The sequence below is a fragment of the Lepisosteus platostomus genome, chromosome 6 (genome assembly GCF_059453375.1).
Source record: "Lepisosteus platostomus isolate fLepPlt1 chromosome 6, fLepPlt1.hap1, whole genome shotgun sequence".
NCBI classification, from domain to species: domain Eukaryota; kingdom Metazoa; phylum Chordata; class Actinopteri; order Semionotiformes; family Lepisosteidae; genus Lepisosteus; species Lepisosteus platostomus.
The window spans coordinates 22,054,511-22,075,771 of NC_142616.1; the positions used below are offsets into that span (position 1 = coordinate 22,054,511).

At 39.1% G+C, this 21,261-nt stretch overlaps 2 protein-coding genes across 7 annotated transcripts in view; both read left to right on the forward strand.

Annotated features, from left to right (window-relative positions):
• Nucleotides 1-3,913, forward strand: part of sgms1b (sphingomyelin synthase 1b) — a 68,991-nt gene extending 65,078 nt beyond the window's left edge. For all 5 annotated transcript variants that reach the window (XM_088634824.1, XM_088634825.1, XM_088634827.1 and 2 more), the window contains one exon: nucleotides 114-3,913. In XM_088634824.1, coding sequence (XP_088490950.1) covers nucleotides 114-287 — 174 coding nt within the window. In that variant the 3' untranslated portion in view covers nucleotides 288-3,913. The remainder of the gene's footprint in view (nucleotides 1-113) is intronic.
• An 835-nt stretch (nucleotides 3,914-4,748) lies between these two features.
• asah2 (N-acylsphingosine amidohydrolase 2) lies at nucleotides 4,749-20,288 on the forward strand. Of its 2 annotated transcripts, XM_088634820.1 has the most exons (21): nucleotides 4,914-5,575; nucleotides 6,684-6,818; nucleotides 7,843-7,943; nucleotides 8,207-8,350; nucleotides 8,927-9,103; nucleotides 9,679-9,806; nucleotides 10,423-10,500; nucleotides 10,798-10,918; nucleotides 11,208-11,333; nucleotides 11,777-11,863; nucleotides 12,110-12,214; nucleotides 12,590-12,671; nucleotides 13,388-13,503; nucleotides 14,029-14,123; nucleotides 15,339-15,378; nucleotides 15,522-15,620; nucleotides 16,083-16,178; nucleotides 16,954-17,106; nucleotides 17,740-17,796; nucleotides 18,185-18,273; nucleotides 19,156-20,288. In XM_088634820.1, the coding sequence occupies exons 2-21, from the start codon at nucleotides 6,689-6,691 to the stop codon at nucleotides 19,337-19,339; spliced, it is 2,208 nt and encodes a 735-aa protein (XP_088490946.1). In that variant the 5' UTR covers nucleotides 4,914-5,575; nucleotides 6,684-6,688; the 3' UTR covers nucleotides 19,340-20,288. The 2 variants fall into 2 exon arrangements, with proteins under 2 accessions (XP_088490948.1, XP_088490946.1); XM_088634822.1 differs by lacking the exons at nucleotides 17,740-17,796; nucleotides 18,185-18,273; nucleotides 19,156-20,288 and adding an exon at nucleotides 16,526-16,665 and having other exon boundaries at nucleotides 4,749-5,575; nucleotides 16,954-17,093.
• Nucleotides 20,289-21,261: the final 973 nt, after the last annotated feature.

Genomic DNA, 21,261 nt, shown 5'->3' on the forward strand with positions numbered 1-21,261 from the left:
ATGTTCAAAGTATGAAAGCTTGCGACATTGTTCTTTGACCTCTTTACTGATAAATTGCATGTTTTCTGTATTTAAGGGATTTAAGTTTTGTATTGTGCTTTTTTTCTCCCCAGGTGCTAAAAGAAACCTCGCAGAGTAACTTTTTTTCTCGGGTTTGGTGGTACAGACTTTTCCAGTACTTTGAACAGAATGTGCATGGGATTGTACCTCGGAACTATCAGTGGCCATTCTCCTGGCGAACACTAAAGTACAACGGAGCAGTGAAATACTCTAGGATAGAGACATAGCAACAGTGTTGTGACTCGAAGACTGTCCAGGTGACTGTGAAGTCACAGGTGAGAAGGGTTTCTGATGGACTGCCTAAAGTGCTACAATCTTATCACGAGAAGATGCCATAGTGAACTCCTTGCTGTTCCTTTCTTGTTTAGTGTTCACTTTTGACTTGTTCCAGTAACACTGGTCAGCACTGTGATTTTTATTTTCCAAAGTCATTCATTTTCAAACAGATCAAAACATGCACTGTAAACACTAAGGATCTTGTATTCAAGACGCTTAATTGCTTGAAACCCCATCGAATTTTAAAGGGATTTAAGCATCTCAGTGGTTTGAATAAAGGGTCTTTTAATGATTTTGTATTTTGCCATTAGAGAGAAATTGTTCCATTGTAAATCTGATGAACATTTCAACCAGGTTGTTTTATGATTTACTCTTGTATGTCTGGATTTATTTTTATTTCCTATAAAAAATATTTCTGTTAACCCCAAGGTCTGGGCTATAAGCCATTCTCTAGTAAGGTCTACGATGTACAAAATAATTTTGCCTCTAAAATAACATTAATTAAATTGCAGGGGGAAAATGTAGTAATGAACTTGGTGGGGTTTTAGAACCAGAAAGATTTTTTTTCTGTTTTTTAAATTATCATTGTTTTTTATGTATCCTCACTAAATATGGCAAAGGTGCAAAAGATTTTTTCTATTTCACAGGTTTATTTTTCAAATTAATGACGTTTAAAGATATAAATTGACTTTTAGATTTTTACATTTTGAAAAGAAAGCAAGTGGAGAAAAACCAAGAGTGATATTAAGTGTTTTCTAGTGCCTTTCTTCTCTTGACTGTACAGTCTATTGGTGGTCTCATTAATGTGTTTTTGTTTAAAATATTGTGAAGAGGTACATAATTTATTTGGCTTGAACCACACAAACGGCATCTGCAATGATGAAAGCAGTGTCTTGGCTTTTGATTCTAGATTTATGTGATTGAAGGACAGAAGCCCCAAGAAGTTTTATTCAGAAACTGAATGTAATGCTTAAGTTAGAATGATAAGAAATTGGTCTTCCGAACGTAACAACAGCAAAGAAAAACATACTACCGCCGAAATGCCTGGAGTTTTATATTTTTCCAGACTTTTTTTTAAAGTTGAGAGTATTTTGTTTTGTGCCCTTATTCTCCTTTCAATTTTAAATGCCAAACATCCACTTGGGCTTTGGGGTCCCAGTGTTTTCCTGTTATGTGTAAAATTCAGCTGTTAAAAGACTGACTTGAATATGTTTTTTTCTGGATGCGAGGCTATGAAGGTTTTCAGGACTGTTGACACCAGTATGCCTGACAATGTGAATGTGTTTCCTCCTTTAGCCCCTGCATCTCCCTCTGTCTGTACCTCGAAAGTATATATACCACCTAACATGAAAAGCTGCTATTAATAATGTATCTTTTAAATTAAAACACTTGTTGGGGGGTACATACTAACCAATAGTATGACCTGTTTCATTTGAATGAAACAGCAAGGCTGTTAAGCTTCCCCTTTTACAGTATTAAAGACCATTGTATTTTCCTTTATAATTGTAATTGCACATTGTTATTATTAATAATTATTATTGGGGTTACTTAGCTTTTATTTTCTACAGGTATTTTAATCAACAGAGCATTGATTTAAACATAAAAGAAAATCCCAAACCATTTTGTTCATAAGGCGCAAGTGTTTGTACAGACAAGTGTAAAAGAGTATGGTGACTGTTTCAGCAGTCTGTATAGGTGTGCTGCTGTGTGAAGAACGATGCCTCTGCCCACTGGCTGAATAGCACTAACACAGTCATCACAGGGTGGTAACCTTACTACAAGGAGGAGAAACTACTGTTCTCAGACCACCTATTCTACAACAGTGTTTAAACCTCTCAGCATTGGCCCCAAACAGCTGTTCTTTGTTAGGTTCTTTGATGAAGATAAATAAATGACTGAAACATTCATATGTTCTGAAATAGAAATTTTATGAACCCAATGAAGCAAATGGATTGGTTGACTGTCCTTATCTAAATTCAGTCGTGGAAATATCTCAGCTAAGCAAGCGTCCTCTCACTACCCGTGTTGAAGTTAGACAACTACATAAATAGATGGGAATAGTTCTGGTCTTACTATTGAAGTGGTATAAAGGTTGCAGAGGAAGGAGCAATAGCAGTATGTGGGTGGTACACAATACAGAAGAGCTTTTGTAATGTGTAGGCTTGCATTCTTAGCCTTAACTTCCTGTGGGGCATCTTCTTTAGCTGTCTTTAGCTCACACTGATGTACAGTACAAGGAGGGTTCAGTAAGTGCAGGCCCACCTGTAGAAGACAAATCATACACCCTTCGCCTTCAGAGCATGCAGTCCTTATTTCTTAAGAACCATGCAAAACCTCATTTTTCCATCGGTGTTTAACTTTCTGGAAGCCCTCTCAAAACAAATTATGGCTCCCGGTTTGAAGAAAGGACATGTATACCAGCTTCAAAATGTCAGTTTACTGTCCTACCAAACTAAACAAATTACTGCAGCGGAAGTCTTCCCACTGAGGCTTAGCTATTATATTGTTAATAATATGTGATTGGATTACGTTCACGATCCACCTTTAGCTGTTCTTTCTGTAATATGGAGTTTATGGTCACAGAAGTGCCAGTAAATTACAGTATGTTTGGGTGCTTCACTGAGGCATTCACAATGGTAAATTAAGCATCAATGAATATTGGCACAGTCTTTTTTTCTCCTTCCTCTGGGAACAGTTTTTGATCTTTCAGATGTAATGGGGGTCATATTAATTTATTACTAGATTTAGTCCAAGGATTACTTTAGCCAGAACCTGGTTGTTGTTTTTTTTCATGTAATCATTCAAATATTTTATTGGACAAATTTCTACACCTTATGATTCCTTAGTATTAAAGCAAGCTTTAAGCGATCTACCACTGTTTTGTTGGTTCTTTTAACTAGTGTGGTAATCTGCCCATTGGCAAAATACAAATTTTGATATTTTCTTAACAGCTTTATGTGGTGAGATAAAATAGTGATGTGAAAACTACAATTAAGTCTTAAAATTTGCACTGAATCCTTCAGGGAAGGGTCAATCTAACACAAGGCATACAAATTACCTGAAGACCAGATATTTTATTTCAAGTTTCAAAATGATGGTGTAGTCTTGAGATGATAATTTAGGCATATATAACAAGTGCACACAATTGGCATACCGTCAAATATATGTGCAGGTAAATAACACATAATTCTGTTTGAAAAGGCGTTCTGTTTTTCAAGCTACAGAATATCCCTTGTTTTGAGCAGAAAACTTTTTTTTAAACAAGACCTTTTCAACGTCACCTGTGTGGAACTAGGTCAGAGACTGGCGTACATTGAATTTCTTTATGGAATTTATGTTTGTGCAGGTGATGCATGTAGTTTACAAGTGTTGCTCCTTGCAATAAATAAGGAGATAATATTATCCATTATTGCCAATACGCAAAACAAATTAGTTTTTTAATTATGAAAAATGTTATTCTGTATTTTATGTGAAACAGGTCCTTTTCTGTAGATTTTTGTGTGTATACACAAGGTGATATTTGTATAGTAAAACAGTTATGGTAAGGGATGGAAAATAAAAGGCTTTTAAATAAAAAGTGATTTTTTCTTTAATGTTTCTCTTGATCCACATTTATCCAGGATGTTGAAATGCATTGTCAGCTAACATTAAAATGTCTTCTTAAGCTTTAATGGGTCTAGACTGTTTCTAGTCAAGAAGTGTTTTTTCTGTTACATTCATTTTCGATAATATTCACATTTAAAAATTAAATTATTAAAAACAGGCTTGGATTTTGTCTATCTCCTTTGTTGTGTTTGAAGGACCAGCTACATAATTTGTGTTTAGTTTATAGTCGCCAATTAGTTTGCTATACGTACCAGAGTTTGGAATTGTGTGTTTTCCACGTCTCGTTGAATAGGTCACAGATCACATAGCAGAATGCGGAAGTGTGTGCAGACTCCGCTCTCCAAGCCCACTTTCAGAGCCACTTGTCTTAATACGCCACAGGCACAGCTGCCTGTAGGGCGGTTCAGTGCAGATTGCAGCAAAGGCTGCGTCTCTGTCCCAAGAGGCGACAGGCGTCGCTGTGTAAAGGAGGGAGACTGGTCGACTAATACCTAGGAGGCACTCAACCAGTTGTGCGCCACTGTTCGGAGAATCCCGCTCACAGTCGGCTAGTGACATGACCCAGATTCGAACCCGTGATCACATGGCACCCTGATATCCTGCAAGATCAGAAAGATCCGGAGCCCCTTGCATTTTTTTATATTTTAATAAGTTCCAAGCATTACTTTGAAACAGCTTTTCTTTTCCAAAACGCATTGTATTTTGGGTCGTCAGTTCTAGATTCAAGCCTTTGTTATGTGTTGAAGCTAGAATAAGCAGTAAATAACTTCAATAACGTTTAACAGCACAGAATTGCACTTAGTTATGCAATTATCATGCATTACGACACTTAGCTGCACAGGGTAACACTATCACAGCCTTAAAGATACATTTCCTTTTTTACTGTGAAATGTTGCCGCAACCACAAATGTTGCAAATATCAGTTATATTAAAGTTCACCCTTTTGGTTCGTTATTAGGTCAGTATGAGGATATATCTACTATTAGAGATTTCAAATATTATGCTTTATATTGATCATTGTTGGAGATCATTGTTGGTATTTAACAGTCACAACATTTATATATACCTGTACGCTATTTAACGTTTTTATTGTTTTAAATGACCCCGTGTACTTTCTGAATGATTTTAAAAACATAATCTACCTTACTGCTATTATAGTGATATAGATCTACACAACCTTTGAAACCACAGATTTACCTACTGGAATTGCTGACTTTGACATAAATGTAGCAATTGATCTGCGGTATAATAAAGAGCAGTTTAGCGTCGTTCATTGCTCAGGTTGGAAGCGCTATTTGTAATTTTCAAAGGCACATCAAATTATATTGTTTATTGTTGTCTTCCTTCACATCCCAATGATTTTTGCATGCATGAGGACTCTAGTTTACTATTTATTTTACCATGGATTTTAGGTTTTGAAATAAATAGTTGCAATATAATCTTATTATATATACTCTTATCTAATCGTTAATCCTTGAACTATGGTAACCACAAAATAGAGGTAATAAAAGAACATGCACATTTCCATCCTTTCTTCTTCAGTACATGGATACTGTGATTTGATGACTTGCTCTTTTTTACCTCTGTACAATATTTTAAATCGAAATTTACTTGATCCACTCATTTTATTTTGGTAAGTAAAAGACGACGTTTTTTTGCATGCTAATATCATTCACATCATTTGTCTTGTTTCAAGATGAAATTAGATATACAATTGTTTCAAGCTTTTCTTTGTATTGAACCCCCTCTTTATTTCCTTTGACATTATATGGCTTTATTAAAAACAAAACTATATGCTAGTTATGCTTTTTTTCCCCTTGCAATGTCTTTCTTTAATTTCGGTATACTGGTCTTTGGTATGTCGTTGTTTCATTTAATAAATTAAGAGACATTTCTGATCTCAACGTTCATTCAGTTTGAGACAGAATAGCGAGCGAGAGATTTACCTGCCTGACTCCATAGAGGAGTACCCCCGCTTTCCTGTAACGCAGCGGTTCTTAATGTAAACTGCAGCATGAACTCCTCGGGAACTCAAAATGTGTTCTCGCAACCCTTTTCAAAGATCGTTAAAGTAGGTCGGTTCTTTAAACCTAAGATGTATCATAACTATGAATTAAAAGAGATGATTATTTATACATATTATTTTAGCGCTACAATCAAGAATATATTGATAATAATCCTTTTAATTTTACCCCTAAAATACGTACTGAAGGTTCGATGAAACTTTTCTTTTACTTACGCGCCGGTGCTTAATTTGTGTTTTCGATGATGTACTGTACCTGGCATGTCTCACCCCCCCCAGGGCGTTCAAGCACCCCAGGTTAAGACCCGCTGCTTTAAAGAAAGCACAACTCCCGAATGTGAAACTGCCGTAAACACCGAGGACACAAGACGGAGACGAGTCTGTTGGTCAGCAATTAACTCAAGTTCCACTGTTTAAGCATGGATTTTCTTTCATTCAATCCGTAAAATATTTGATAAAAATTGTTAAATATATTCTAATCTGCCAAACAACTTTCTAAGATCCCAAACAACTTTTGCTTACATTGTTTATTCTCTGTATTTTTTTTTCATCTCTAAAGCATTTTGAATATTCGTTATCGGTTTTACACATAGCTCATTCTGTTTCCACGTAGTAAAAATCAACATTTCAAATAGCCACTGAAATAAATTTCAGCTGAAAGCACAGTGGTAGCCCAGTGAACAAATCTCTTGATTCTCGTATTTGTCATATATTGTAGCGGCCATGGCACGCAAGGCAGAGCGAGGTGTGTTCAGCACCCTGGAAGTGTTTTTCCTAGTGCTGTTCGTGCTGATGACTGGAGTGGCAGCGGGGCTCGCTGTAGTCATGGCCGTCAGCTGGAACGGCGAGAAAAGTAAGTCGAGGCTGCTTACTGTGAAGTGTCATTTTTGTAGTCTAACCACAAAACCCTGAAATATAAAGCCACCTCCTGTGGATTTATGTAAACAAAGTAGACAGCTGAACAGGGGACACCACTAAACATGACGTCAGCAGTGAGGATTTCTTACACAAATGACTAACACTTTAGATCTGTAGATCTGTATAACTGATAACATCAAGGTAAAATTGCTTTGAATTGTTTATTATAATAATAATAATAATCGCTTACACCTATATAGCACTTTTCTGGACACTCCACTCAAAGCACATTACAGGTAATGGGGACTCCCCTCCACCACCAATGTGCAGCATCCACCTGGATGATGCGACTGCAGCCATAGTGCGCCAGAACGCTCACCATACACCAGCTATCAGTGGGGAGGAGAACAGTGATGAAGCCAACTGATAAATGCGGATTATTAGGAGGCCATGATTGGTATGGGCCAATGGTAAATTTGGCCAGGACAGCAGGGTTACACCCCTACTCTTTTCGAGAGATGCCCTGAGTTTTTTAATGACCACAGAGAGTCAGGACCTCAGTTTTACGTTACGTCCGAAGGACGGCGCTTATTTACAGTATAGTGTCCCCATCACTATACTGGGGCATTAGGACCCACATGGACCACGGGGTGAGCGCCCCCTGCTGGCCCCACTAACAGCTCTTCCAGCAGCAACCTTAGTTTTTCCCAGGAGGTCTTCCATCCAGGTACTGACCAGGCTCACACCTGCTTAGCTTCAGTGGGTTGCCAGTTGTGAGTTGCAGGGTGATATGGCTGCTGGCATGTTTAATATCCTGTATTCCACCAGTACCAGCCAGCTGGAGAAAATATCAGATACACGTTAGCAAAAAGGCTCTAAACAACTTAATTGTTATTAGTAGAAACAGTAGGAATGCCAGTAGTAGCAGCAGCTGCAGTCCGAATTTGTCAGCGTCCTCACACCTATTTCTCTGATTCACCCTTGCCATGTGTTCATTCTCCTATATCTTTTTGCTCCAGGTCATGGGAAACTTGATCCGAGTCAAATGCCTCCCAAGACCACCTATCTGATTGGTGTAGGCCGAGCCGACTGTACAGGACCCGTTGCTGACATACCCCTGGTATGTGTGCATTGCAAGCACAACTATCCTTTCTGATGGGCTACAGAGGATCGTCATCCTGGCTTAATGCAAAATTCAAATTCAAGAATTGGTTATGGCGCTTTAGGTAAAGCTGAACTGAAACATCAGCCTGATTACAAATAGTAAATTGTACGCATTGTATCATGGACATTTCCAATAGGCAAGTAGTACTGTATGTGATTTGATTTGTACGAGGTTTCAGCCTTTCTTGTATGTTCGACTGCTTTGCTTTTGTTTCCCAGATGGGATATGCAAGCTCAGAGCAGACAGCTGCTGGGATTCACACAAGACTCTACAGCCGGGCCTTTATAGTGGATGATTGGACCCAGCGCGTGGTGTTTGTGAGTGCCGATATTGGCATGGTCTCTCAGAGGCTGAGACTGGAGGTGAGAGTCCAAGACCCGAATCCTCTGGCTTTAGAGCCACACGGCGCCACTTCCCAGACAGCAGTGAGCTTCCTGTGCACCAAAAGACCCATCATGGGAGAATCCAGCACTCTCCAGGTTCCTAAGGGGGTGATGTCACTTTCTGTAACAGCCTTTACAGAATGATCCTTTTAAATAGCCCTCAAATCCCGATGGAAAATCTGACATCCATCTGGAAAGAGAGAAAAAAAGTGAGAGAGAACCAGGATCTTCATCCAAACAAAGATCATAAATACTGATTTTTTAAACAGTTTTATCATCTGGATTTCAAAATCATCTTTAAAAGTAGAAAACTTAAAAAATATTGACAGTGGCTTTATGTGACTACAGGCCACACAGAATTGTAATAGAAGGTGACAAATTCAAAAATGGAAAAAACAGAATAGAATAAAAGAAACACTAATGAGTGCACTATAAATGAGCACTTTGCTTTTTCTAATCAAATGTTTCACAAAAACTGTACTTGTCAGTAACCCACTTAAATTCTAGATTTAGCTCACTGAATGAAGTTTGTTCTATTTGAACATCATGTTGCAGGTGTTGAAGAAGCTGCAGGCGAAGTATGGTGACCTCTACAGACAAGACAATGTTGTCCTGAGTGGTACTCACACTCACTCAGGCCCTGCTGGCTACTTCCAGTACACTCTCTTCATGATCACCAGCAAAGGCTACATCAAGCCCTCCATCCAAGCCATCGTGAATGGGATAGTAAAGGTAGACATCTCTAGTGCATCTGTCCTTCCTCATCCTGCTTTTTCAATAGCCCTTCGGCCGGTAATGGGAGGCAGTGATAACCCAGCAGACAATGTGCACTAGGCAGGATGCAGATGGATGAGATGCTAGTGCATCACAGGACGAAGGCATACACACGTTCTCACACACACAGGGGACAAACAGAGTCTTTGGACTGTGGGAGGAACCTGGAGCCAACAGACAAAACCCACACAACTGCAGTAAGAACACAAAAAACAAGAGGTGTGAGACAGCACTGCGAATGGACCTGCCACTATGGTGCCCATCATAAAAACGTGTTTTTTTAAAGCAATTTCTATTTCTGTACTCAATTTCTCATTGATTCACATGGCCTTCATCAACACTGCAGCTGTGAAAGGCTAAAGATTAATGGCAAATAAAAGTGAAGAGAAGTTGTGTGACACAGTCATTTAATATGCACAAAACTGTATGTCTATTTTAATATCCTAATGATGTAAGAAGAAATGTTTCTTTTTAATATTTTAAAGATATTTAATATTGCAAATGTGATCTTCCTATGTCTGACTTTTGTGCAGAGCATTGAGATTGCCCATCTCAATCTGAAACCTGGGAGAATCTTTATGAACAAAGGAGAAGTTGAAAACAGCAACCTTAACAGGAGTCCACTTTCATACCTGAGAAATCCCCCTGAAGAAAGGCAAAGGTGAGGATTTACACTCCTAAGGCATGAATGTACACCACAAAATCAGTGGACTGTTTATAAAAACAGCTAAACTTGTAAATCAGCCTTTAAACAAACACAGCATGTAAAATATCTTCAAATACAAAGAGCCACAACAAAATCTGCTGCTTGTAAAGTGTGTGTTAATCCTACTAATTTGATACCATGTCGCAAGATGTAGATCACACAAAGTGTCGTAAAGAAATGTTTAAGAAATTTTTTTGCAAAACAAAAATCCATATTTAAATTCATATTTGTTATTTAACCTCTCTTTTAACTTCAATCTTCTCAAAGATTCTCAAAGAAAAGTCATCTTAGCCATAAAGGAGAATGTAGGCCTGCTGCCTACACAAAGAGTTATGAGGTTATACTTTTCCCCACAATCCTACACTCCTCAAATGAAGGCTTTACAAGAGAAATGCCTGTCTGCTTCAAACGGTAGTATTATGGGTCAGGCAGCTAGGACTGAGATAGGAGAATAGGAGACAGGATACAAATTCTCTCTTCTCTGTTGCTTGCCTGACAGTGGAGTACACAGTCCATTTTACAGCAGTCAGGAATGCCTAATGGAGTAGAATAAACCATGTTCTGCCCTCAGGTATGGATCCAACACAGACAAACAGCTGCTGGTGCTGAAATTTGTTGACCTCGATGGTGATGGGCTTGGCATGCTGAGGTAACAGAATCACCCTCAAGCCCACAGTGTGATCTGGGAACAGTCTGCTGAAGGATTTGTTCTATCACAGATGTGTAGGACTGTTAATCAAGTAACAAAATTTAGTATTGCAAGCGTGAAACATAATGAAGCAAGATATACAGTATAGAGTGAAATATTGGGTCTCCTTAATGTATCTGGGTGCCCCTGCCTGAAACAGGTTAGGATTTGTATTCTAGTCTTCACAACATTCATAGTAAACTGGTCCTAGTGACAGTGCGTTGTGGCTCTCCAGATCATGGCTGTCTGTGTTTCTAGCTGGTTCGCCGTCCATCCTGTCAGCATGAATAACACCAACCGCATGGTGAGCAGTGACAACTTGGGTTACGCCTCGTACTTATTCGAACAGGAGAAAAATGGCGGCTCTTTGCCTGGGCAGGTGAGGATCGTGAAGAAAGACACTTCTTTCAAGTCAAATGTGTTTCCCCATGTTTTGAAGATTGTGAAAATGTTCAAACACTCACAGTTTGTGGCTGTGAAAACAATCAGTCTCTTTTGTGCAGTGTTATTTTAGTTCATTGTTATTTTCCCCCCTCACAGAATAAAGACAGAATAGAATAGTGTTTAATTATATGAGCAACAGGGGAAAGTACAGTTATCTTTGCCTTTCTTAGGTTTTCTCAGGCTTTCATCTTTTGTGTAACATTTTTCTTTGATTTCTTGCCCAGGGCCCATTTGTTGCAGCTTTCTCTTCCAGCAATCAGGGTGATGTTACTCCAAACACCAGAGGTCCTCACTGCCTTAACACAGGAGAGTCGTGCGAGAATCTGAACAGCTCTTGTCCCATTGGTGGGGTAGGTAGGCCACAATCTGACTCTGCAGAAACACCAATTCATTTTTAAACAGTGGCTAAACAGCTAAGCAGTTTAAACTGGTGTAAGTGCTATCCAGTTTTAAATTAATATTTTGTATGTCTTGTATTTTTCATTTAAAGTTATCTGTAATCACAACCAATTAAGTCTTAAAGAGTAGCTTCGGAAAATGCTCAACGAAGAACAATTCTAAAGCAGTGTAGACAGGAACCTCTTGTAAACTGGAAGACTGAAAAATGAATTGAAAATAACTTAGTTCTTTAGCCAATATAACACCAATATGGATCCCCACTCACCCCCACCGAAGGAACAGAAAACGGCAGGCAATATAATGTTCCCTGCCATAGAAATGAAATAAGCAAGAATGTAAAAAGCTTTTACAGTGCTCTTCTAAGCCATCTGTCTGGTCTCTTTTCTTCACAAAGACGCAAATGTGCCTTGCCTTCGGTCCAGGTGCAGACATGTTTGAAAGCACTAAGATTATTGGAGAGAACATCTACAGAAAAGCTAAGGTAAGACTGCAGCTGCATAACCTAGAATAAGAGTACGAGTACAAGTAAGAATGGAAGTATTAATGAATATTAAATATGCTGCTATAATGCGGATAAGCACTGTGCAACCGTTTCCTAGCAGTCATTTCTTGAGTGTTCAGAGTCTCCATGCTCATCAGTTCAGACCTCTAACCTGATGCTCTCTTGTCTTTCCTGGAGAAAACTCAGTTACTTTCCCTAAAACTAGTTCATGACCACGTCTTCTAGGAACTATACAGAACAGCTCGACAGGAAATTCATGGACCCATCGGCGCAGCTCACCAGTGGGTGAACATGACAGATATAACAGTCCAGCTCAATTCCACACACACAGTGAGTACCGAGCTCCGTGAGACAATATGGCTCTGGAATGAATGGGGACAAAGTTGCAATAGAGTCCTGAAAAAGCAATCTATTCATATTCCTGTTTTTTGACTACTGTACTGGGAGGGTGTCAAAATGTTTTCATTGTGATTCCCCATTAATTTTAGAAAAGTTTAAAGAAGGCAGGAACAGAGGCGTAGGCAGTTACCAGATCAATAAAAAGACAATGCTTACAGTAGACAGGCTGCTTTTAATGTTTCTTTCTGCCATTGAAAGGTGTAACAATGTGGGCTTGTATTTAATGTCTCTGTGATCCTTAGTTTAGAGAGCATCTACATGTGTGTGTGTGTGTGTGTGTGTGTGTGTGTGTGTGTTTTGTTTTAGGGTCGAACCTGCAAACCCGCACTGGGCCACAGTTTTGCTGCTGGTACCATAGATGGAGTGGGAGGACTGAATTTTACACAAGGTAGGCATGAACAGTTTTAGTTTTTAATTCCCTGGCCTTACTGGCATCAGAGACTAAAAACATAGAACACAACTGAAAACAATTGTGCATGTGGAGTAGGAAGCTGGACAGTAGCAAAATAATGCACCATTGGTTACAATCCTGTAACCATGTTTATAATTATCTGTATATTACAGGAGGCTAAAACATACAAACCAATAAAAGCGCCTTAATTACATTATGAAAACAATAAATTGACTTGAAAATCAAAGTCTAGTCATTCAGAGCGAAATATTTTCTGCTTTACGAGTGGTCCCTAACTGCACAGCCAGCAGAGTCACTGCAGTCCTCTGATACACACGGCCTGCTTGCCAGTTTCAAGATTTCTCCGTTGCCACAGTCCAAGAACCAGAATTAGGCTGTAGGGAAAAACCACTCTACTCATGAATGGGGTGGGGATCCCACTTATTCAAGACCAGGGATAATTCAACATCCACTTGCTCAACATAACCCTCATATTTATGGGAGCAGGGAGGAAACCAGAACATCTAGCAAAGTATGTTTTAATCGTTAATTTGTATTTTGTACAGTTCATTTTTGTACAAGGATACCATAGTGTATCGTGTGCAAAGAAGGTACCTGACAGGTACTAAACAGTGCAACACCAGTTGTAACAGAACAAATTTAATTTTAATTTTGTTATTAATTTAACACCACTTGGGTTTTTACTCCCTTAGGGTCAGTAGAAGGGGATCCATTTTGGGATGGTATTCGGGATGCTCTGTTAGGAGCTCCTTCAGATGAAACCATAAACTGTCACAAACCGAAACCTATACTCTTCAGCACTGGTGAGGTGAGTTCACAGCACTTAACAGCTCACATCACACACATGTCTAGTCCATTCCACCTCTCAGTGATGCCTTTATCAATATACAAGTTTTAGCACTGAGACTAACCTTCATGGTTCCTTTAGACTAATAGAGAAAGTAATTCTAAAATTATTCTTAAACCTGCAATGGAGAGCTGATTTCTATGAATGGAACTCCAGGAAGAATGTTTTTAAGAGGGTGAAACTACTGTAGTGTGGATACTGTATACAGTATGTGCCCCGGACAACTGTGTCTGCAGGAATGATATCCATTTGCTGGCACGCACAGCATTTTTTTTTAATGCATTTCTTTTCCACGTTTGCTGAGACAGATTGTTGATTGTAAGAAGTGAGTTGCTAATGTCATGTATGATGTTACAGAAGATAATCAATATCGTATTCTAATAGGGCCCCCTTGAAAAGGAGGTGATGCATCTCCAGGGGTTTTATCTTGTCAATACAATGAAACTTAGTAAAACAATTAATAATCATGCCTACACTCTTTTCCAGATGACTAAGCCTCTCCCTTGGCACCCTGACATCGTCGATGTTCAGATTATTACTGTCGGATCTTTGGCAATTGTAGCTGTCCCTGGTGAAGTAACGTAAGTTTGCTCAGGCAGCAATTCCGTTAATTCCTTTTTCTGATAAGAACATCTGTAAAGTTATTCAGGCTGGTATCTGTGTCAGATTGTGTAGGCTGCAAAGGAACAGGTAATGGGTTTATTCCATGCTGAAAAGAGAAGAAAGAAAACACAACATTTCAGCTGTGGAGCCTTCTTCAGGTGTGAGAAAGACAGGGCAGTAAGCAAAGGTAATGTAGCTGGAGAACAAAAGCTGGGAGAGAGGAGGAGCAGGAGGTGGGAGCAGGGGACAGACAGAGTGGCCAATCAGGCAGAGTGGCCAATCAGGTAGTGATTAGGATAGGATAGGTGGAGAGAGGTGTGAAATGAAACCTGCAATGAATCTGTAAAGTTCCCGACAAGAGGAGCCATTTGGCCCATTTACTGTAGCTCATTTGTTTGTTAATAGCTGCATAGGATTTCAGTCAGCCGTGCCCTTAAAGAAGTCAAGCATCCATAACTATCAGCTTTCGACAACATGACACAGTATCTTGTTCCGTACACCCTTTGCAAAAAGAGGCAACTCCTGTTTCCTGTTAAATATGATCTGATTTATGTTTCTTTGCGGATTTTAAAAGAATCCACTGGGTTGACGACTTGTACTCAAAAAAGGTTCCATCATAGTCTTTTCTGTCCAAGACTAAAATGGCTTAGTTCTTTTAGCCTGTCAGTGTAAGAGTACCAGAATGTATCTGATTGTTCTTCTATGGACTGATTCCAGAGCAACAATATCTTTTTTTGTAACACGGTGACCATAATTGTATATGAACTTCTAAGTTACATTTTACTAATCCATTATAAAATAAAATCATCTGATTTAAATTCTACATTCTTTAAGTTGTGCTTTTTCTGCTTCCTCACCTTGTCTAGAAGATCTGTGTTGATTATCCCCTAGAATCCTACTGCTATACAGATGAATCCCTGGTCATGTTCTATACCATGCATATAATAGAAGTACTGTATGACTTATTAGTCTATAATTACTTGGTTCTATTCTGTCACCCTATTTATGGATGGTTGCTAAATTAGAAATTTTCCACTCTGAGGATGTTACCTTAGCTTGAGTGAATTTCTCATACTCTTAGTTTGCCATCTGGAATTTTTTTTGGGAATTAACATTGAAACCCAGGCCATTGTGTCAGGGAATCTGTACACTTAGGGCATTTGTTTCATTTACTGTTTCTTAATTTATTTTAGCACTATGGGAGGAAGGAGGATAAGGGAAGCAGTCAAAAATGTAAGTATTGAAAATGCAATATATTCTATGACCAACAGAACCAAGATGCCTATCCATTCACAATTATTACACTAACGCTATGTGTTATCCATGTTATACTTTACATTCATTGTATGCTACAGTATATGTGTTCATTTTCCTAGGAAATGGAGTTTGAAGGGCGTCTTAAAAACATGGAGGTGGTCATTGCTGGGCTCTGCAATGTCTACACACACTACATTACCACCTATGAAGAGTACCAGGTAACAAGAAGTTCTGTTGACAGGAACGTATATCATATTCAGGAAAGAAAATAATGGTCAGCTCTAGATTTCTTTTGTCACATAATGTTACTCATCTAAATTTGAATAAGTTCAGGTGGGTAGCTGCATCAGCATGCGTGGGCTGCAAAGGAACAAGTAATAGGTTTATTCCATGCTGAAAAAAAGAAAAGAGAAAACACAACGTTTCGGCTGTGGAGCCTTCATCAGGTGTGAGGTGTTGCTCACACCTGATGAAGGCTCCACGACCAAAACATTGTGTTTTCTCTTTTCTTTTTTTCAGCATGTAATAAACCTATTACTTGTAAATTTGAATAAGCTTGGATGTTTTGGCACTTAGTCATTGACCCTTCACAGTAATACATTCATAATTCATCTCTGGGTTGCTTTCTCAATGGACTCATCAATTTCTCTTTTGAGTGCCCATCATTTTCTGTGTTGCAGATCCAGAGATATGAAGGAGCTTCCAACATTTACGGACCCCACAGCCTCTCAGCTTACATTCAGCTTTTCAGAGGCCTGGCCAGAGCCATTGCTGAGGTAAGGACACATTTCTGGTGGCGAGTGATTACAAAGCATGCATATCCACATTTCACAACCTCTATAATGAATATACAGCATTTTATAACAATTATGTTCACAAATTTATTTCAGTGAATGACCAATTCACTGTCCTACTGACTGCAAAAAGACGTTTTTTGGATGAGGTGTAAAACCGAGGTCCTGACTCTCTGTGGTCATTACAAAATCCCAGGGCATTTCTCAAGAGTAGGGGTGTAACCCTGGTGTCCAGGCCAAATTTCCCATTGGCCCTTACCAATCATGGTGTCCTAATAATCCCCATCTATGAATTGGCTTCATAACTCTGCTCTCCTCCCCACTGATAGCTGATGTGTTGTGAGCGTTCTGGCACACTATGGCTACCGTCACATCATCCAGGTGGGGCTGCACATTGGTGGTGGTGGAGGAGGGGAGTCTCCATTGCCTGTAAAGTGGAGTGGAGTGTCTAGAAAAGCACTATATAAGTGTAAGCAATTATTATTATTATTATTATTATTATTATTATTATTATTATTATTATTATTATTATTATTGTCATGACTTGAGAATGTCTGCAGCTCAGTCAGTGTGGTCTTGGCTGCAGTAACATTAATTAGAAATTAACCATATAATCTTAGCTCCATCACTTGCTTTTAATACAGAGCTAACTGTGAACATGTACTATTCAAGCAGTTCCATAGGTGTTTAAGTCCTATCTGGGTGTAGAATTGGTATGCATTTGCCCATTAAATGTCTCTGCTTTTTGTTTGATCAGAATAAAGTGAGTGAGTTGCTGAAAGGTCCTGAGCCTCCATACTTCAAGGACAGCCAGCTGATCTCGTTGTTGCCCTTAGTCCCTGTGGACAAAAAGCCTGCCAACACTTCATTTGGAGAAGTGCTGGAACAAGTCCTGCCATCTTATGGACTGGTGAGAATATAGGAAATGATACAGACGACAGGAGGCCATGCAGCCCACATGGTCTGTTGGGTATTAGTTGCTAACTGAGGCGAGGATCTCATACATTCAGTTCTTGAAAGACACCAGGGTACCACCTTCAAAAACATGGCCTGTTGGCTTGTTCTATATCTCCACCACCTTTGCATAAAGAAGTGCCTCCTGTTCTTGGTTTTAAATCCACTTCTCGTAGGTTTCCACTTGTGTCCTTTGGTTCATGTTTCACTATTCAGAAAGACCAAGGTTCTTGCTCAGAAATTGTGAAAGACTCCTTTCAGAGGTTAACCACCTAACTGGGAGCTAGTTAAGCATTTGGCTACAAATTTGTGGGAAATTATCACATATTTCACTCTGGAGTGATTAGTTGGTGTCCTATTCACAACCTAGCATCCTCTCTGTGCTGGAAATACTGGGAGGACAGGATCTATTACGTTTTGTGTTAGTAACAGTTTGCTAATTTTCACACAGATGAATTTTCTACAGTGAACGCTAATGTGGGCTATTTTTTTATTCTTGTCAAATCTGTGACCTGTGAAAAGAATCTGAAATAACCTAAACATCTTTTTTGTTGCAGCTATTTTAATAATACCTTTTGTACATTTCTAGGGAGAGGTGGTGAAAGTGACATTTGTCAGTGGAAATCCCAGAAATTCTGGTGACATTGTAAGAAAACCATTGTATATTATTCAGTTTCTGTTCTTTTCATTGTTTTACTTTATGTGCAAAAAACTCATCAAAGTCATGGTTGGTTACCGCCCTGACTTAAACCATTTGCTTCTAAATAGAAAAATTGTTACAGTATGTCCTTGGCTTTTTTGTGAGCCTCCCGGAATCAGCAGTCACCCTAATCTGAAAAAATCAAAACTAAACTGGAACTAAAAAAGAGACAGCGAACAAAAAAATTCCAATAATGCATCCTTACAGTGGCGTTAGATTCTACCGGGATTGGGAACAAATACATTCTCTACTTAAACAGGCTTTATCAGTATTTGTAGTGGTCCTGCACTTTTACAGTAGAGCACAATGCTGACATTTCCCAATATTGTTGAAGGCTGAGAAGAGCTTCCTCACAGTGGAGCAATATGAGAACATGACGCAGCAGTGGATTGTGGTTCACACTGATGCTTCATGGGAGACAAGGTAACGTCTTTGGAACTTTTTAGAGGGCTTTCATAGCAATGCTGTAACACAAGAGATCTAACATAATGCACAATACAGTATATGCTTATGAAACCAATCCAACTCCAGGAAAAAATTGTTAAATTTGTACCTAAATGTGGAAGAATTTGACATTCAAAACAGCTGAGTATAACACTGCCCTGTGTTAGGAAGATGGGAAACTCCTGGATAGGTTTTGTCACAGACTAGTACATTCTGCAGAAGTGCTCAGAGTATTGCAGTGTTATGTGCACACCATAGAGAGGGAAGGTGCTGGTGGGGTGGGGGCTGGTGGTACTGGTTAAGCTGGAGTAAACTGGAAACTTTATTTTTATTGATTGCTTCCCTAAGCCAGAAGTTCTATAAAATGTGAATGCATTGAATGTCTAATTAATTCAATATTTTCATACACCTGCCGTCTGAATCCCTAAATTTTCATATTGGGCACGAATGTGGATCAGTTTTATCTGCACATTGTTAGTTTGACCATTTTTTTTGACGACTCCCACAAGTATTGTTTCTTGGTCTGTAAGCAGATGGCTTTAAGCAGAAGCACAATTAAATGTAGGAAGACGTAATGGGTGACTGTGGGCAGAGTTGTGTGTCAAGGCCACAGGGCCATGCAGGCAGTCGATGTGCTCCTGTCTGACACTGGGTGCATTGCGCTGGTGCCTCCTGAGGGGGGTCAGCACCCATAGTTCCACCACAGACAGGTGGAGCAGGTTCCCTGCTGATACATCCAATGTCACCAGGGTTCGTCTTCAATGCAGACTGCATTAATATTTGTCAGAGTGTGAACAGCAATACCATTGGGGAAACTCAGTTGCCCATCATTACTTGGATTGTGTGCTTTTCCCAAAACAGGTTTCACTGGATTAAGGGCAGTGGAGCCTTGAGCAACGTGACAGTGGAATGGCACATCCCTACCTCGGCTCTTCCCGGCTCTTACAGAGTCAGGCACTTTGGTCACTATAAAGAACGGAAAGGCCTCACCACGGTGATAAAGCCATACGAGGGAACCTCTGATATGTTTACAGTCCACAACTGAGCCTCTTTACCTGTCTGCCCTGAAAAGAAGATTGGAGCCATGTGAATTGACCTTGGTATCATTGCCTTCCGGCTGAAATGGAACAGAGCCCCTGTGTTATTTTTATAGGAATGTGTTTTGTCACATGAAATATCATGTTTCATGTGTGGCTGGTGGTGCTGTTGTACACCTGAGGAAGGTACTTCACTCCCCTTGATCCAGTTTAAAGACCAGCTGTGTGCAGCACTAAAGTTAGTCACTTTGAAGGATACTGTAAGCTAAATAAAGTAAAGTAAAGTAAAAGATCATAAAAGTAAAATATTAAGTTTTGGCACATCTGCTCAAACTCCTGTACCATCTAGTATCTGCAACCCTGGACTAATTTCCCAAATGTGTATTTCATAAATATCCACGTTTTTTAGAAACACGATGACTTATTAACAATTTCTAAATGGTCATTTGTAACTTGCAAGGTGGTTTAAAAAATAACAAATATTCTTTATTTGTAAAAGGTCCAGTGGGGAGTTGTGTTTGTTTGTTTGTTGAAAAGAAATAAGGTTAATTCCAGGCTGAAAAGTAAAAAGAAAAAACACATTTCAGCCCACACCTGAAAATGGCCCTTCATGCTGTTTTTTGTGCTTTTCAGTGTGGAATTAGCCTTAACTTATTTCTTATGTGTTTCTTTAAAGTCTTTTCCTCAGTCTCTCTTCAGGATAATTATTGTTCAGTGTGGAGAAACACTCACACTTCTATGTACTGTCTATCCCTGTAAACTAGAATTTGTATACAGTTGTATGTTTGTAGTGATAACATCACTAGTGTTCAACCAATCATGTAAGCCTTTTTGAATTCTCTCCAAGCATTTGAGGTATTCAGATAACACATCACCAATACTCTAACATACACGAAGCAGAGAAAAAAAAAACATTACTAGGTATTTGAATAAAATAACTTAATAATTGTGTACAAATGTTAAGTACTTTTTTCACAAACTATGAGTAAACACAATAAACAACAAAAACCCTACTTAAAATACCCTTTAAACTATTTTTGTGCCTTTTTAAAAGGTTGGACAGCACTCTGCTAGTACCCAGGGATGATACAGAGATTCTATTTTCTCTCCTATGATACATGTAGAAATGTCTGGTTGTAGTTAGTATAAAGGGTAAACTGTGTAAGGGAATATTTAACATTCTGGTAAATATTATGTGGTTTCAAAGAAATGCACTTTCTTTGTTAAATTCCTAGGCATTTTTCATGGAACCAAGAAGAGGATCAGACATGAATGATAATTTCCACTGCAATTTCACTCTAAATGAAACGCTTTTTCAGTGCCACTCTTCTGGTTCTGTTAATTATGCGAGTGAAATTTGGAGCGCGACAAGGCTCATTTTAACATGGCAAACGCTGAAGGACTAAAAACCTAAGAACACAACACAGGTTACAAATGAGAAGAGGCCATTTGGCCCATCCAGCCGTTTGGTAGTTGGAACTGTTGTTAATTCATCCAAAGATAATCTTCTCCAGGTGTTTCTTGAAAGAAGCCAGAGCATCGGGTTCAACAAAATGGCTGGTGCCAGACTCCCACAACCCTTTGGGTAAAGAATTGGCTCCTGTTTCTGGTTCTGAATGCAATTCCTCATGGCGTTCAGTTGTGTTTTCTGGTTTGTGTTTCAAACACAAATGGGGGCACGGGGGCACAGGACTTCTGAAGAAGTCCTATGGGTAGGCTTTATCATTGCCTTTTGATGGTTTGAATGCTTGCATCCTATCCCCTCATAGTCTTCTCTTTTGAAATCTCAAAAGGTTGAGTTCCTTCAGCCTGTCAGTGTAGGACATTCCATTAAGTGCTGGGGTGTATCTGGATTGATGTTGGAGCAGCAGTGTCTTTTCTGTAATATAGTGACCAGAATTGTAAACAATATTCTAAATGATGCCTTACT

What these genes read in the sequence shown, in the direction of transcription:
- asah2 (XM_088634820.1), top strand. Translation starts at nt 6,689, where the DNA reads ATGGCACGCAAGGCAGAGCGAGGTGTGTTCAGCACCCTGGAAGTGTTT. An exon ending in TCGTGAATGGGATAGTAAAG is followed by an intron (nt 9,104 to 9,678) that starts GTAGACATCTCT and finishes ACTTTTGTGCAG; the next exon opens with AGCATTGAGATTGCCCATCT. An exon ending in TACTCTTCAGCACTGGTGAG is followed by an intron (nt 13,504 to 14,028) that starts GTGAGTTCACAG and finishes ACTCTTTTCCAG; the next exon opens with ATGACTAAGCCTCTCCCTTG.